The sequence below is a fragment of the Adelges cooleyi genome, unplaced genomic scaffold, assembly GCF_023614345.1.
Source record: "Adelges cooleyi isolate 19-005CV unplaced genomic scaffold, UGA_ACOO_1.1 ACOO_flye_CR_arks_rails_tigmint_CR_PRNA_574, whole genome shotgun sequence".
Lineage (NCBI taxonomy): Eukaryota > Metazoa > Arthropoda > Insecta > Hemiptera > Adelgidae > Adelges > Adelges cooleyi.
Window position 1 is genome coordinate 3,668,237 of NW_026096268.1, and position 17,267 is coordinate 3,685,503.

Sequence of the window (17,267 nt, forward strand, 5' to 3'; positions counted from 1 at the left end):
ATAATACACAAAATATACATCTATTGAGGTAGTCTAGACTAGTCATTGAGTGCTTTTAACTTACAACTTTGGCATCGGTATAAATTGTAATATTGGTAAATTAAATGGCTACACAGAATTATAAAATTGCCCATTAATAAAAAAAAGGTTATAGACTGCATATTTTATTTTTTTTTGTAATAAGGTATACGTCTATAAAATGTAGATCAAGTAGTAGACGAAGTTATTTCGAAATCGTATATACAGCTGGTCAATGGCCCAAATTTCAAAATAATTGTATGAAAAGAAACTTGAAACCTTATTTACATAGTTTATATTATGCTATATCAATAAAATTAATTTTTTCGCTTGTTTATTGGTTTAAACTATTGTCATTAAAATGGTCAAAATAACTAAATTATGATTTCAGATTTTTATGATTGTTGTTTTACCTATATTAAATTTAGTAATTCATTTGGTACAGACAAAGTCCAAACACACTTGCTTCATTAATAAACATCTAAAATTGTATATCAAATACACTTAGCACACTTATCCATCGAAATATTTTTTAAATAGTTCTTATTTATAAAAATGAATAACTAAGTACAGATTGATTAAAGATTTGTATACACATACAATATGTTATTTACAATATTTTCGGACACACCCTGCACCCATACTTATGGTTTGATTTTAAAAACGTTGGCGAAGCCTAACTGTAACTATGACTGTACCAGAAACAAATAATAATGTAAAAATATAATAACAGTTGACGTTAAAGTAGGTTTAAAAAAATATATAATTTAGCAATACTCAAAATAACAACGATTATCGTTCTCACTGCCTAATTACCGGAGTCCATTATTATCGGTTGTTTTATATTAATATATCGTGATGGAAAAATTAGTGAAACAATTGCATATTTACATAATGAACTGTCAAAAGGGTTGTCAGTGACACTATATTATACTAATCAGTAATATAGATTATATTATAAGAATAAAAATTAAAAACAAAAATATAAATATACACATTATGTCAAAGCAATGAATAAATAAAATAAAATAACAAAAAAAGTAACTAATCAAACAAATAAAAGTTACAAGTATTTATTTATTATGATATAGATCTTGGGAGAGATGATCAAACTGTGATAGTAGGCAAATAATTATGCTACGATATTGTACTAAACTATATTTTTATAATACAGGTACATTTTTGGTAAGAAATTCCACTATGCGAAAGGAAAACGGAATCAATGATCTTAGCAAAACTTAATGCAACGTTTAGGTTGTCAATGTAATATGGCTAACGCATATTGGAAATGTAACTGAGTTGGCAAAAACTCAATTAAAAAAAAAAAATCCAAACCTATATTTTTGGTTAACACCAAATATTTAATGGGTTCAAATAAAATAACCAGTAGGTTTATTTTAACTTTCTTTTTTCGATAACTCTAAATTGTACAGGGAGGTAAATGGTAAGCTATAGCAGGTAAGTACATACTAAAACCTATAATACATTTATACATGTATTTCGTTTTTTATACATTATTCTTTAATTTACGACATGGTATTATTTATAGCGGACAAATCGACATCGTCATTCCGGCGCAGATGCCGTTGGTCGTTTTCGCTGTTTTCCTTCTGCCTTTGTTGCAGCGACAAACGTAGCGGCTTCTTGGGCGGCATTGGTCGCCTGCCTGCGGAATGTTCCGAATCGTAGTTAAGTGACCGGCTGGGATGAGGCGAACCGCCGGTGGTCAGGTGCGAGTAATAGTCGTTGCTCTTGAGCCGCTGGTCCGCCTCTAGGTCTAGCGACCGGACGCTGCCGCCGCTGCCGTAGTTCTGCGGCAGGTAAGGGGATCCGGACGACTCGGAGTCCAGGAACCGGAACAGCGTCTGCTGGGCCTCGCGAATGTGCCGCGTCCGGCTGCTGCGGCCCGGCGGACATTTGTTTCGTTTGGGCGAGACGGCCTGTAGGTCGTCGAACGACTTGGCGGCCACCACTGCGTCGGAGGCGGACGACACCAACGACTCGACGGACGCCGAACTGCCGTAAAGCCGGGGCACGGTGCGGATGCGCGTCTTTACGGGCCCGTCGTGCGGCAACGGCGGCTGCGGTCTGTCGTCGTACACCACCTGCTTGCGCTTGTACTGCTGGATGGCCGACACGCCGTGCTTGGGGCTCTTGCTGCGCACCATCGCCGAGTTGGAACCCCGCTGGAACAGCACGGGCGCCGCCGACGACCGGGTCTTCATTAGCTCGGACACCTGGTCTTCCAGGTAGGACACTCGGTGCGACAGTCGCAAGTTTTCGGTCTTGTACGCTTGCCTCGACCGGTCCGTATCATCGGCCCGCAATCGGCACTCGCCCAGCTCCCGTTTCAGGGCCGCCACTTCAATCTGGTCGACCGTGGGCCCGTCGTGCATGACCACAACGCGAACCGACGACGGGGTCACTTCTAGCAAACGGTTGAGATCATCCTTTTTCCTCATCGACAACACTACTTTGCCGTTCACCTCCAGTAACCTTTAAAAAACAAAAATCAGATTCACATTAAACAACGTACTTGGTTACAATATATAAATACATTTATATCTAGATGTGTATTAGGATCGTCGTTGTATGGGCTTTTGGAGAAGTTTTATTGTTGAGCCTTGAAAAACGGTTCCAAACATTTAAAAAAAAATACTCAAAACTTTATGGGATTTTTATTTAAAACTTTTCGTCTCACTAATTGAGCAGAAAATTTTGAATAAATGCAATTTTTTCGTTTTTTTTAATGTGCTTTTATTTTAACAATATTACAGCACAACAATTACGAATCAATATATAATAAAAATATTTTAACAACTATAAAAACAATAAAAAAATGCGAAAAGAAACAATTAAATAAGAAATCCAGCTTTGGAAAGAAATGAAATTAGAGGACAAATGCAATTATAATCCCACTAATGGTGTCAAATTTTTATTTATGGACAGTCCAAAATTAGCATTATCAATTTCATTATTATCTTTTCAATAACAACTGTAACAATAACAGGCAATAATATGCAGACAGGTTTATAATATAGCAACTGTCAGCATGGGTAGAAACAACTAGTACAAATTTACTTAATTTCCTATCTACTTATGACCGAGTACGTGTTCGAATAGTAAGGTTCGTAAGATCAAGATAGAAAAAAAAACGTCAAGTATTTCGAATTGATCTTCTCGAGGCTAAAAGCATATCCATGATTTAATTTGTTTCACGATAAGAGAGATACATTTTTTACGTTAAAAACGACAAATTCAAATTTAGGCGGTCTAATTTACTTAGTTTGCAATTATCAAAAATTACAAAAAAATTCATAAAAGTTAACGTTTTTATTTTCAAAATAATGGGTATTTTAATTGTTGTTTTCCGTAAGAGCCTTTGTTAATTTAAGAGTATTTGGACAGTACCTGTCTCCTTTGGTGAATCCCGTACCGTCGACGGTCCATTCGACGAACAGTCCTGGTTTGTCTTGGCCGGACCCGACGCCAAACCTGGGACTCTTCGGGTCGTATTCGATTTCTATCGCCCGCAGACTCATCACGGTGCCCGGATTCGATGTCAGGTAACTGCGAGGCAAAAACAAAGGGAAATGGTTACCATAATGTCGACCAAAGCAAACGGGAAACCATATCCGGGTACTCACTTGTACAAAGTGTTGTTTTGATTTTGTTCGTCCATTTGGTCGATCTCTTCGAGGCGGCATTTGTGTTTGCCGGTCTCTTCCATCAGGCTCAACAGGTTCAGCTCTTCTCTGCCCAACTGGTATTCGAGTTCTGCATGTTGAATCCTCGTGTCGATGTTGCTGCGAACAGAGAAAAACGCCATTTAAACGTCAGTCTTTCGGTGGCAATTATTGTCACTCGAGTGTTTTTAATTTTATACACAGGCGGACAGTCTCTTACTCGGTGACATCTAATTGGTCCAGCGACAGTTTGATGTTTTTAATGGCCAATCGTTTCTGGTCCATATCGTTTTTCAGACTTTCTATTTTCTGGGTCAACGATTGTTTTTCACTTTCGTTGACCGTATCGCTGTTGCAGCCGCCGTGCTGCTGCTGATTGGTTTTGTTTTTCTGATGGTGCTGCTGCTGTTGCTGCTTCTCCTTCTCATCCTCCTCCTTTTCGCGACCACGGTTTCCGTTGACTAGATAATGTTGGTTGATCGGCGGTTTAATAGTACTGGGAAAATAAAACATTTTTTTTTTTTTTTTTTATAAATATAACCGATTTTTATTCATCAGACGTTAGTCAACACTTACACGTTGTTGCGGATAATGTTTTCTTTGTCGTAATTACTGTCCGCGTTCTTGGTGTAATTATTGTTGTTATTGATTTTCACTGGGGGGTTGCCGGTTTTTTGGGCAACTTGCATCGTGGACGACGGAGGCAACGGTTGGGGGCTGACGGGCGTGGAACTCTTTTTAGGTCTCTTCGACGTTGTCGACAGGGATACTTCGATGCTGGCCATCTAGACATGTTATTATTGTGTTTGTATTGTTGGTTTTTGTAGCAGAAGGTCTTACAATATCGATGAAAAATCGCCATTAGACTGCCGCGGTAAAAGTAGCACATCAGAATATTATTTAAACGATTTTCGGTTTGCTTGGAAACCGTTTACTATAGCCTCGAAATGAGTGAAGTTTTCAAACTTATTGAACTTCTTTTATTGACAATCATATTGTTGTTTTGTAGTCTTTTTAGTCTTTTACACTTTGATAACATTTCAAACGTCCGAGTACTACTGCATAGTGCAAATTCGTGTTCATAACTAATTGACGGAGCTTTTACAAGCAAAATTATTGATAAGCGTTTGAAAATCCGTTCTATCGAATATCAAGCCGAGGATAAATCACCGGTAGTCAAACGGAACACCTCGATTGCGATTAATGTCGTGCATGGCCAAAAGACCATAGTTTTCGAACTATGCACTATGCAGTAAGTACTCGGATCTATCAAAGTTCAAAAGAATATTCGAAAAAAACTTCGAAACAACTACATACGCCGACAATATGATTGTCATTATAACATATGATTATTATGCTTTAACGATAACCAGGAAAATATTATGTTACAAAATCAACTCCGTCCCAACGTTGTGTTTGTACGGGGCCCCGACAACAGTATCGAATTCGAAAATGTTTTTTGTCAATATTCAATTTCTAAACACCGTTCTTCGGTTAGACCATCAATAAAATACGTTTTTGGACTAATCAGTAAATGGCATAATCCCGAGTATTTTTTTTACACGAGTCCAAAAAATTTCACGGAGTTCCACCGAATTCGGATGACGTAACAATAAATTGTTTAATCGCCAACAAATGTATTTTAGCTGCCTCTAGTTAAGTTTAATCATTTCGTTTTACCTTTGCTTCCAGGGTCTCGAGCTGTGTCAGTCTAGGTTCCATGAATTGGGTCTGCGGCGGATGGTGCAATGAACCCTGGAAAACAGTTTAACACAAATTGTTAGACCGTATAGCAGTTGCATACAAATAATTATACAATAAGCATATAATATATTAGATAGGCCTATAGAAAAGAAAATATAGATTTCGTATTATCAATTGTTAAAAATCAAAAGTTCAAATATTGTTATTTTCTATAACAATAGTAATAACGTACATGTGACAATTTCTTAGTATTTTTTTTTTCCTTACAAAGGAAAGTTGAATTTGGGGTTTGAATCAATATTTCTCAATTTGTCTGTACAAGACAAGTTTTTTTTTACGTTTTTGTGATTTGGTTTGGAGTTAATGTACTATTTTAAAATTTCTAATGGGGGTTTTTGTGTGCAAAAGACAATTTATGGATCACATAATATTATCATAAATAACATTATCCAAATAAGATTGAGTTATCCAAATTAATACAGTTTTTAATTATACGTTTTCAAATAAAATTAGAGTTTTTTTATATTCTATATTAAATTAATTCACTATGTACTATGTAATATATCAAGCAATTAACGTTGTTTTGCATAACACAATCGATTCAAGTTTATGTAACTGAAATACCCACATATTATTATCATTATTTTATATTATGTCTACATTTAAATTAGAGGCGTCTGCTCTCTGTACAATACACTTTCAACCGATCGCTATCGCAAGTATCAAACAATAAAAGTTTTATTAATTACACCGTTTATCTCGTTTAATTAATCATCGACCATTGAAATCTAAAATTATATTACCAAAACACAGTACCATTTTTTTTTATCATACTAGTTGTATAACTTAGAGGACCTATGCGCCTTATTTTAATAACTTTTGATTGATGCTACAGTTTTAAAACGATCGAAACCGGTCGTTAATAATAAGGGGGAAATAGAGGCAATATATGTTTAAACCCCAATTTCAAAAGAGGATTGGTTTAAAAATTAACTTTTGAAAGATTTTTAGACTTGGATAGCTTGATCAGTGTTTAAAAAAAAGAGGCAGCATTATTTTTGTACCAGTGCAGTGATAATATACAATTCTGATAATCACATCATTGGTTTTTATAGTAATGAATAATTACTAATGATAATTTTGTGTTGTGTAAATGTCCGGCCCCAAACTAATTGAGGTTTAAGTACTGATTCATAAATGCATTATCAAAATATTACCACATTTATTTGAGATTTGGGTCACATTTGGTTTTAATTGGACAAATCCAAACTTGGATAACGTTAGATCATAATACCTATTATTGTTGTGTAACGTGATTAATGCGTTCCGAATGTTGGGTTATTATAAATGTATAATACTATTGAAATGTAATGTGTTGTTGCCTTTTTGTAGGTTATGTTTGAAAAGTTTTTGGTGCGTTTAAAAACGATTCGTTGCGGTTACACCACACATACATACTATAATTTCTGGTAAAACCTATTAGCTATTTTAATTATATCATTTAGTAAATTATGAGTAGGATTTTTTTTCCGCGGTCATCTTGATAAAAATTGTTATCATGTACATAACATAATATAATATAACTTGAGAAATAGTAAAGTATAAATTGTGTTACTTTTGATGTAAAATATTTTATAATAACCGTGAAAAGTAATAGATGCTGTCAACCCAACAGCAGTAATAAATCGCATTCGATCCGTATACATTTAGATATTATATTTTTTTTCCTTTGACTTTATATACCATATAATAATATTATTATGTACATTCTCAGATATTAATGATACACAAATCCGAAAACAGGTTTTTGGCGGATAGACTCGAGATGTTATTCCATAACGTTTGTCCCTCTACCGTGGCATAGGTAATAGATATACCATAATATCACAATAATAATAATAATTCTATGTGCCTAATTATGAAATTACACTGTACACGGTCACGGTTCTTTCTATAATCAGAAAATGAATAATAATATCTAGCATAGTTTACCTACAAATTTTATAAAAAATCTAGATTTCTTCTACTATTGCTTTTAGATATTCTGATATATTACACTTAAAAAAACAATTTTATCAGGTAAAAAACAAGACATTTAAAAGCCATAATAGAAGAATTCTAGTTTTTTCCCTAAAACTGTTGGGCCATACTATACAATTTTACTACTTATTTTCTAAAAATTTGAATATGACCACTGGTTGGGTCTAGTTGTAAGTACCGGACGAGTGTCTGCACTCTTGACTAAACAGTTTGATAGACTATTATATTAAAAAGTATACATTGTGCAATCTGTTTCTCCAACATGGCTGTTATATTTTCGTGCAATGCGATGACAACACTGAACTGAAAGACAATGACAAACATCTGTTGAAAAGTCAAACGAAAACTCGCGTGTGTGTGTTTGTTTTTATTTAGTATTGTATATGTATATATATATATTTTGTAATTCGCTCTGTGACTATACCGGAAACCGTATGCGATTTGAAGTCCTCGAGGCTACGAGCGTTGCGACATGGGAAAGCGACCCAAAAAATAAATGTTACAAAAATACAGTAACAAAAAAAATACTAAAACACATAATCGAATTTTACTAAACTTTGTAACGTTAACCATAGCATCGCCTTTCTACTGTAATATAAAACATATCGAAATAGGACCAAAGTACAGTTAGGTCGGATAAAAAAATATAATTTAAAAGTTCAAGTAAACCTAAATACTAATAGCGGTTATTTTACTGGGCGATTAAAATAAATAATTGGACATTGTGGTATTTGAAATAAATGTATATTTTTATTTTTTATTTACAATAAGACTCAATGGAACAAAGACGGATAGATTTATAATAAACTCTAGTTTGTGTTCCGTTTACTGGCAAGTACGGTTTATGATTTATACGAGGAAACTGGAAACGGAAAGCGTAACAATCAATCAATAGTGCAGTGCGATTCGGGTTGCCGGCTTGAACGGAATACATCATAATTAAAATTGACGAGTAGATAGGACGAAGTGCAATAATAGTAATAATAATAAAACACAAGAAGAATGCCGATAAAATACATCTTCGGATTCCGTTATACTCGCTTGTACAGTGTCTGCGCCCATTGCTTAACCCAATTATACGTTAGCGGTGTAACAATTATAATATATTACATATACCTAATATATATATATATAAATTACTTGGAACCGTTTCCCACATACTTTTACGACCGATTAAAATTGCGCATACATTATTCATGAGAAGATCGCGCTCTGTTAGACATAAATGTAGAAAAATAATAACAATTAAAACCGCCGAGGTCGAACATTACTTCAAGTCGAGTGACTTGAAGCGCTTTTAAAGTGTTTTGGAGTCGCTCGGACAAAACGTTTACAGAACACAATAATTACTGTCCACCAACAGTGTTATCATTGTTGTCGCAAAGTTACGGACTCGTGTTTCCTATTGCACTATGACAAACATAAAAATCATTTTATTCGTTTTTTTATCAAACAATGCTGGTAATTCGCAGTCATAACAACGTGTATATTCAAAGGCATTTTGAGTTTGATAATAAACTGGTATATAATTATACCTAGGCAAAGTGATCAACTCATAAACGCACAATTGGTCGTGCGCAACTTTTGTGTATTTGTTAGTAATTATCATTTATCATTTACGCGGTGTTATGTTTGTTTAGACAAAATCAACATTGTTAAATATATTTGAAAAATGTCTGATTTGACTGTATCTATATTGGTTTTAAATGTTGTTGGACGAAACCAGGAAATTGTTTTAATGGCTGAATGCAATTAATAACTATTGGAGATTGGACTGAAAACCATGATTTCTAAAATATCCGGATATCCGGATTGACAAACTATCAGGATTTGCACATTTAATTGGTTAATTCGTTTTTAATCCAAATTAAATAATTATACTATCGCTGCAAAATGTGTATATGTCTACGTTTATTTAAAACAATTATATTATTAAACTTAATTATTCTTTTTTAGGTGTTGTTAATTTTAGACGGTGGTAGGGTTTTTACAGTTGAGGAATGGCTCTGTCAAGCATCTGTTTCGGAATGTAGTATTCTATGAGCTGTCCTGTGAGGGTGATAGTCTATTTTTGTAATTACCTTGCTTTAGCACACTATTAATAATTAAGATGCTGCCACAGACACGATTGCTACACGACTGGCAATGTTTGGGTGATTATATAAGCACCCTTGTAAAACCCTCACTAGTATAAAATATGCTATTCGCTGTTATTTAAAATTGTTAAAAATACATGTATTTAAATACTCGAGCAAGGCGAGCGCACTTACCAACGATATTGTCCTTTGCGGTGACATTTTGGCCCTTTGGTCGACGGCCGCGACCATTTGACTGGCGTACAAGTTGTTGTAGATATCCGCAATGGTCGAGTTGTTCTTCTTCGACGACCTGTAACCACAGCAAGTCGCATATGAATGAGCTGGTTTAATAAAAAATAAAATTTTGCATTTTTACACGCGCATTCTACACATTATACCGGTCGGCGTAACTGCGTTATAATTGCATCTACGTTTGAATAATGTATAATAATACCTACAATGTTATGTGTACCCCTCCATAAAAAAAACTAGCAACATAAAACTTAATCGGATTTCAAGGTAAAAAAAATCCTAAATAATAATAACGATAATAGTTAATAATAATCGGCAGGTATAATACATAATAATTGGATGTACACGAGTTGGGAAATTTAACCTATAGGAATCTCCAGACCGTAGGTATAATCTTTTTGCAGCTGTAGGGCAATATGTGTGAGTGTGTATGTAATACTAGCATGTCAAAATTATTGCTGTATTTTTACACATATTATTATTGTTGTTATTCGATATTTTCATATTTGTGTTTTATCTGAATAAAATCAGAGAGTCTTAGTCCGCACGCCGTAGCATAATCCCATATAGTGCGGTTGCCAAGGCTGACGACGACGGTGAAAACTCAACGTCTAACGCTGTAAGGTCGTGACTCCAAAAAATATTTCATTATAATTGAGGCGTTATAAGCAAAAAAAAAACGCAGGTATAGTACACGGGATCACCTATTCTTGTTGTGTATACACCTTTTTTTTGAAACGAAACCACTCAATTACAAGTTAGGTGGTGTACATTGATAGGACGGTAGGACTCACTCGATGCGGAATATATATATTTTGCGCCTACACATAAACCAATGTCTATTAAAATCAAAGTTCATAAAGTTCACGGTTTCACGATCATTATCGAAAAGTCCCGAATTAATTAGTCAACATAATTTTCTAGTTGATTGTTGTTATGAGTAATGAGCACAAAAGTGCACTTTCACGGCCAAAATCATACATACAGTCAATCAAACAGTCCCTATGTTATAGTGTTTAGCATTGCTGTCCATAAAAACAAAAAGGCATAACAGCCTTGCACTTTAGAAAATAGGAATATTATTATTTATTAATATCTTTAAGCGGTCGTGATACCTACATTTAGCATATTATTATTGTAACGCTAAAAAGTCGATTCATTCATTTTATACAAGCAATAAACATTGTGATGAACTTAATGATAATTTTGCAAACCGGTTTAGAAAAATATTAATTTTGTCTAATCCATTTAATCGTTTAATCAATAAAACTAACGAAAAGTAATTTAGTTATCACGATTTCGACGAAATAGAATGTTTGCATGTTAAACGCTAATATTATAATACTAATTAAATCTGAAATTGCACTCGGGCCCGCCTTTTCCTAAAACCTTTTGATATTTTCTTGTAGTTTTAATCTATGTTAATTATACCTTTTAATTGATTTGCACTGCTGGATAGGTTATATTTTTAATTTGCAGGAATATTATTTTTTAATTTTTATATGGTAGTCGATAATGCGGTTAATGTGTTTAAAAATTAAAGCTATTAGCTTTATAAAATGTCCAATACTAGTTACACGGCAAGAGTTAAGTTTTATTATGTTTTATAGGAGACGCTACAAATTGTACGTATTTCCTTTTTCAGTCGAAAGAAAATATGAATGATTAAAAACACACAATGACACACTTATAGTTTGTCATTGGGTTCATCAGTAGAAACCTATACAAATATTAAATACAATTTTGATAGAAAATGGTTAAGTAATGATTTTTTTAGTACACTTTTGTAATCACCTTTTGCCACATCTTCTTAGCAAGTTGAAGTCACTAATTTGAGAAGCCGTAGAACTCATGACATAAATTCTGGGTCCTAAAAAAACATATAGAAAACAAGACAATTAGTTAATTGTGTAATAAGTCGTCAAGTCTAAAACAATCATGTTTTTAATAGTAGTTCTATTGACTGCTGTTTGTTAATGATTGATTATATTGATATTGTTAATATTGGCCGTAATACATACAACATTAGTGATACTTTAAGTGTCGTTAAACAGTGCCAAGAGCGTAACCTGACAAGTTTTTGGTTTTTTTTTTAAACCGAGTTTTGATCCCACAATACAGCGTTTTGCGTTTAGGTCGTATTACATTGGGATATTACAGTATATTTGTCTTGCAGCTATTATTATACGTATACTACATGTATTATATTCGTATAAAGCTATTCGTGACCGGACGAATTATTATGTTCGTCGGATATTTCAACATTTCTTCTTCTCCTCCACCACAGTATCACGCACAAGACTTAACTCCTACTCTACCTCACCCAACACATACTCGACAGACACACACATGAAGTTTTTTTGTACCATGTCCGAAATGAAACGATTGTGCGGCTTCAACGTATCATCAAACAATATATTATTATACACATACATATTACACAGCCTATGTAATATTGTTATGCATAGTGTAGCCGGTGCAGTGACATAACACACATTTCGATTGCTCGGGGCAAATTCAAATTTCTACTTAACAAGATGAAAATATATTAATAGACAATAGAGGAATATGTGTGCGTATATTATAATGAGATCTATAAAAAAAAAAGGTCGTGTCGATTGTGAGAGTGTATGTATCGGTATATGTACCAAACCAAACGAACAACAGGTACAATAGTACTTTTACATTTTGACTACATATTATTTCCTAATCTAATATGGTACTCTCGACATGATAACGGATCGCACATGATAACAGCTCTCTTATCATTCGCGCTTCTCCGACGTTACAAGTTCAAAATTACAGGAACAGGATAGCAAAATAAAAAATATATATACAGTATTGTATAATCGACGGTCATTAGTGTTTAGTGTGTTTCGAAAATTGTAAAATAAATGCAGGTAATAAAAGCTAATACTGACAGATTTTATATGCCTGACCAAACACTTGTTTTGGAAAATATTATAACTATTGTATCGTTTTGAGTTAATACATTTAAATATATTATTTCAATTTGAGATCACCAAAAGTCTAATTGCGCGATACCTGAGCGAAAATTACCTGTATGGTGCCATGAATGTAGCGAAAATGTAATCTAATATAAAAAATAATATATTATATCTATTCATATAATAATTATACATGCATTTAGATAGCCCTACATGTGCTGCAGTTTATATTATGTAGTTTTTTTAAGTGTACACAGAAAACATATTATACATTCAGAACTGATATATTATCATAAAATAATAATAACGATATTTATCAAGTAGTATGCTAAGCTAGTCTTGTGAGGGCCGGTCGTACTCGTCCAGATCGTGACTAAATTCAATTATTATTATTACTGAAGTTATGTTAATAGCTAGTACTGACCGTAAATATTATTATAGATCAAATAGATTCTGACTCGCACACGATTCGAGTAGGTATTTTAATACTCTTATTTTCACCTCGGATAATACTTTTGTCACGCCTATTATTGTTTATGCTAATGAACTTTTTAACGATATTTGAGTTTTTAAAAATAATAATTAAAGCCATTTTTTTCCACAGATGTGACAGGAAAAAAGAAATACATTAAATAATATGCCTTATTAATTCTGTAAGTAATAGAGATAATTCACTTCAATGTTATATTATTATGAGTGAAGTTGCTAACAGATTACATTTGTTTTCAGGAGTTTCGACGTTCAGTTACAACTAAAAACTCGTCTCGAAACATATTTTTTATTTTTATCGATCAAAATTGAATTAACAGAAAATAGGTTAGTATTTAAAAACTTATATTTTTGTTATAGTTAATTTCCTTTATATTTGCCTATGTTACACTATCTATTATAAGTAAATGCGTGAGATCAGATAGATGGAGATATAACAAAATCCTTAATAAAGAATCTTCTTTAAGATTGGTTCGAACGACACGATTATGCTAAGTGATGGAAAATAAAATACCATAAGTAAGCCATTCGGCCAACCGGTTTTTTATTTGGCTTAAAATTAATGGGATTAATATATATTTTTTCTAAATGAAACATTACATATATTCTACGGTTTTAGTGAAAACTCGGTTTGTGTTCTTATTATAGAAACAGTAACTAGTAACGCCACGTAAAATAAAATTACTTATTTCAATTTGCCATTCGAAAAACATACAGACAATTAATAAAAAAAGTAAACGATAATTCTATCATATTTGTTTTTTTAGTTGTAATAATAATATTTTAGTAGATAGGTACCTACAAAATAAGAAATAACAAATTTTCAATAATGTTTGAAAATTAAGTACAAACTGAAAAGAAACACGTACCTATTTATACCTCTAAAAATCTACCCTCAGAACACTTGGAAAATATTAAATGGTTAACTTTATTCATCAATGTAACAATGACTGGTATTTTCTCTTACAGCCCACTTAAGAACATGATATATATTTGGTAAAGATTGTACAACTATTTTTGGTAAAATTCAACTACTGTCGCTATATGAACTTAATCAAACAGTTGGTGGGCCAAGAGGAAAAATACAAGACTTGTTCGAACGCGGCATCTCAGTTGTACAATAATTCCAATATAACGTTGTCAATATCGATAAGTACAATTTCGGTTAGGTTAGGTTTTTTTTATCGCAATCCTCTAATAGTATTCGACATATCCATAATTACCCCCTCGTTCAAATAAATGTGTAAATTTATTTTGGTGTAAGTGAAATACTTGGGAAAAAATGGTATTTTTTGAAAAATTATTGTGCTTATATGAATAGTATGACCATGATTCTAAAGAAAAAATTGTCCAACAAGGTATAATTATCTCTACTTTTTTAGAACAGAGTACAGAATTCTCATTTTTTTTTTTTAAGTATATGTTTTAATTGAGACAAAAGTTTTGTCACAATACCCTAGTTAGAGTAGTAAAATGGAAACTCCTTGGTAGTTTATACTTGTCTCCTAGCTCGGACTCCTCTGGAGATACACAGGAGTCATTTGTGCAGTGAGGGTATTGGTGTATATAACCTAAGTCCTAACCGACTTGTGTATAGATTTTTGTATACACTGCATAATGATGGACCTCGATCACGACTCGTGCACAAATATGGATTTACCGTGTGGACGCTAGGTAATAATTCAATGAACGCTCCGCCGAGATTCCTTCGTGGAGGTCGATCATTACCGACAACAGGTTTTTTGAACTTAACCCTCTGTTATAATATATATATATATAGGTATGAAACCGACAGCAGCAGGCAATACGTCAGGTCGTACCCCGTACAGTGTTATGGTACTCCTAATTGCAATAATTGTCCATCGACACATTCCTCAACGGCGCACGCCGATCGTTTCTACGTCAGAATTGAGAACAATTATAACTGTTTTGCCATACACAATTTGTACACATTTAAACTTATTGCATTTAGACTGAGAAAACGGAACAGCTCTTTTCGTTTGCGGTTCGCGTGTGTTGCAATGTAAACGACGACCAAGCTTAATAACATACAGCAGAGGACTTTCCCACGGGATACAAACGGCATGTGTCCTCGGCCGTCAGGAATTCGGTTACACAATCATTCATACACGGTTTTATTTTTTTATTTTTGCTGTGCAATACCCGAAGACTGTAGCAAACAAGTCCATATAGTAACTTGGCGAAATTACAAATAATTATCAATTTTATGGATGTAATGGGTAGAACGCATTTATCATTTTTGTAGTGTGTGTAAAAATTAATAAAAGCCACTCAACAATATATTATTTTTTCCTAATCGGTTAAACATTTGATGCACCAATCATATTTTATCGAAAAAATATTATGTAAGAAATTAGCAACAGTTCCTAAAAGCAATGTAGTCACGCAAAGTAATTTAATAATGAAATTAACTTCTTAGCTTTCAGCATTTTGTAGGTTACGACTTTTGATAAATTTATAAACTACCTTGTTAATCGGGTCAAATTTAATTATAAACTAAGCTATTTGAAATCATAAACACTTATTGTTAAGAAATTATCAGTAATGAATTTATGTTTTCATAAAACATTTAATACATGGTATGAGTAGTGTGCTCAGATAAAAGATACATTACACTGCTCTTTTTCCCAGTTTATTATTTTATTTATTAATCGAAAAGGAGTTCCTTTAAAACTGTCTATTGAACATTAAAGTTTTTCAGTAAGTCGAATGAGCTTTTAAATAATTGTGATACCACAAGAGTATAGTTTCGTATCGTCATGTCAGTTATACATTTATTGTTGTTGTTTACTTTTAGTTCCGACTTCTGACTTGGCGACTCTCGCCGGGTCATCGCTCTCCGCCGCCGACGTCTCGGACTAGGAAAATAATTATCACATAAATATTATATTGACATTAACAACTAGATTAGTATGTTAAGCAATTGCCTCAGCCACTGTGAACCATTCTCGACCTATTTTTTTTATCGTTGCACGTCAATGTTGGTCAAGTGTATTTTAGTAAAAAATAGAGATGAAGATGCGAATCGTTTTTTGGTTTATAGAAGAGCTTAGTTAAAACTATTCTAGTTAAACAATTTACTAACAATATTTAAACGGTATTACAATATTGATGTAACTGTCATTCTTATGAAATCCTCCGATTTTAAAATCTCAATATTTTTTTTTTCATGCCTTTTATTACATTTTCATACACATTCTTTACTTCCTTCGTTTGGCAACGTTTGTAGGGTGCTAAAACGGGGTTGACGATTATCTTGTGCGTTATATCGGATCGTACTCTATCTAAACAGATCATCTTCTGGAATGCGTTGTCTGCCGTACGTTTATACACATCGTGTGTGTATATAAGTAGGTACTTGCATCGGTGCATGAGCGTTGGTATATTATTATATTTTCTGCGGTAATTGCCAGTCAGCAGCAGCAGCAGCAGCAACAGAAGCAACACACATCAATCATCGCAACCCAACGCTAATGATGAGGACGCGTCGACGACGAAAACGCACAACGAATACCTTTTCAATCGTCCAAAACACCTATCTGTCGAAAGACATCACACCCACCCCATCTCCTCGTGGAGCCATTTATCGACCGAACGAATCGCATAGATTTGCTGGTAAAAATACCAGACTTGCCTAAAACGAAGCACCAAGAGCGTTGGAAAAAGTTCATCATCGTTTACAGACAATAATAATGACCGTCAGACTTCATCGCCGGACGACCTGCTATATTCGACCGATCGTGTCGGATTCTTGAATGAAATAATAATTGGTAAGAGAATATTATCATCTATTTTTATGGCCGTCTTTTCTTCGACCTACATGCGCAAACCAGTTTTTCTCAAAACATCTCGCAGTTCCGAGTCCAACGCCACTTTATTATGAATTATTATTAATATCATACAGCTTAATATCAAATAGCTGCATTTGTGACGTGTAAAAAGTAAAGCACACGAGATCTATGCCGGAGTCGAGAAATCAATAAGATCTTCGTCGGATTTCACATTTTGTTTCTGGGCATTATCGGCGAAAA

General features: G+C 33.7%; 1 protein-coding gene across 1 annotated transcript in view; it reads right to left on the reverse strand.

Moving 5' to 3' along the window:
• Positions 1 to 355: 355 nt before the first annotated feature.
• The window catches only part of LOC126842900 (uncharacterized), a 37,156-nt gene continuing 20,244 nt past the window's right edge, over positions 356 to 17,267 (reverse strand). The window contains exons 3-10 of the mRNA XM_050580118.1: positions 11,573 to 11,648; positions 9,719 to 9,836; positions 5,385 to 5,459; positions 4,281 to 4,489; positions 3,925 to 4,200; positions 3,666 to 3,824; positions 3,430 to 3,588; positions 356 to 2,514 (exon numbers count right to left, since the gene is read on the reverse strand). Coding sequence (XP_050436075.1) covers positions 1,545 to 2,514; positions 3,430 to 3,588; positions 3,666 to 3,824; positions 3,925 to 4,200; positions 4,281 to 4,489; positions 5,385 to 5,459; positions 9,719 to 9,836; positions 11,573 to 11,631 — 2,025 coding nt within the window. The 5' untranslated portion in view covers positions 11,632 to 11,648 and the 3' untranslated portion in view covers positions 356 to 1,544. The remainder of the gene's footprint in view (positions 2,515 to 3,429; positions 3,589 to 3,665; positions 3,825 to 3,924; positions 4,201 to 4,280; positions 4,490 to 5,384; positions 5,460 to 9,718; positions 9,837 to 11,572; positions 11,649 to 17,267) is intronic.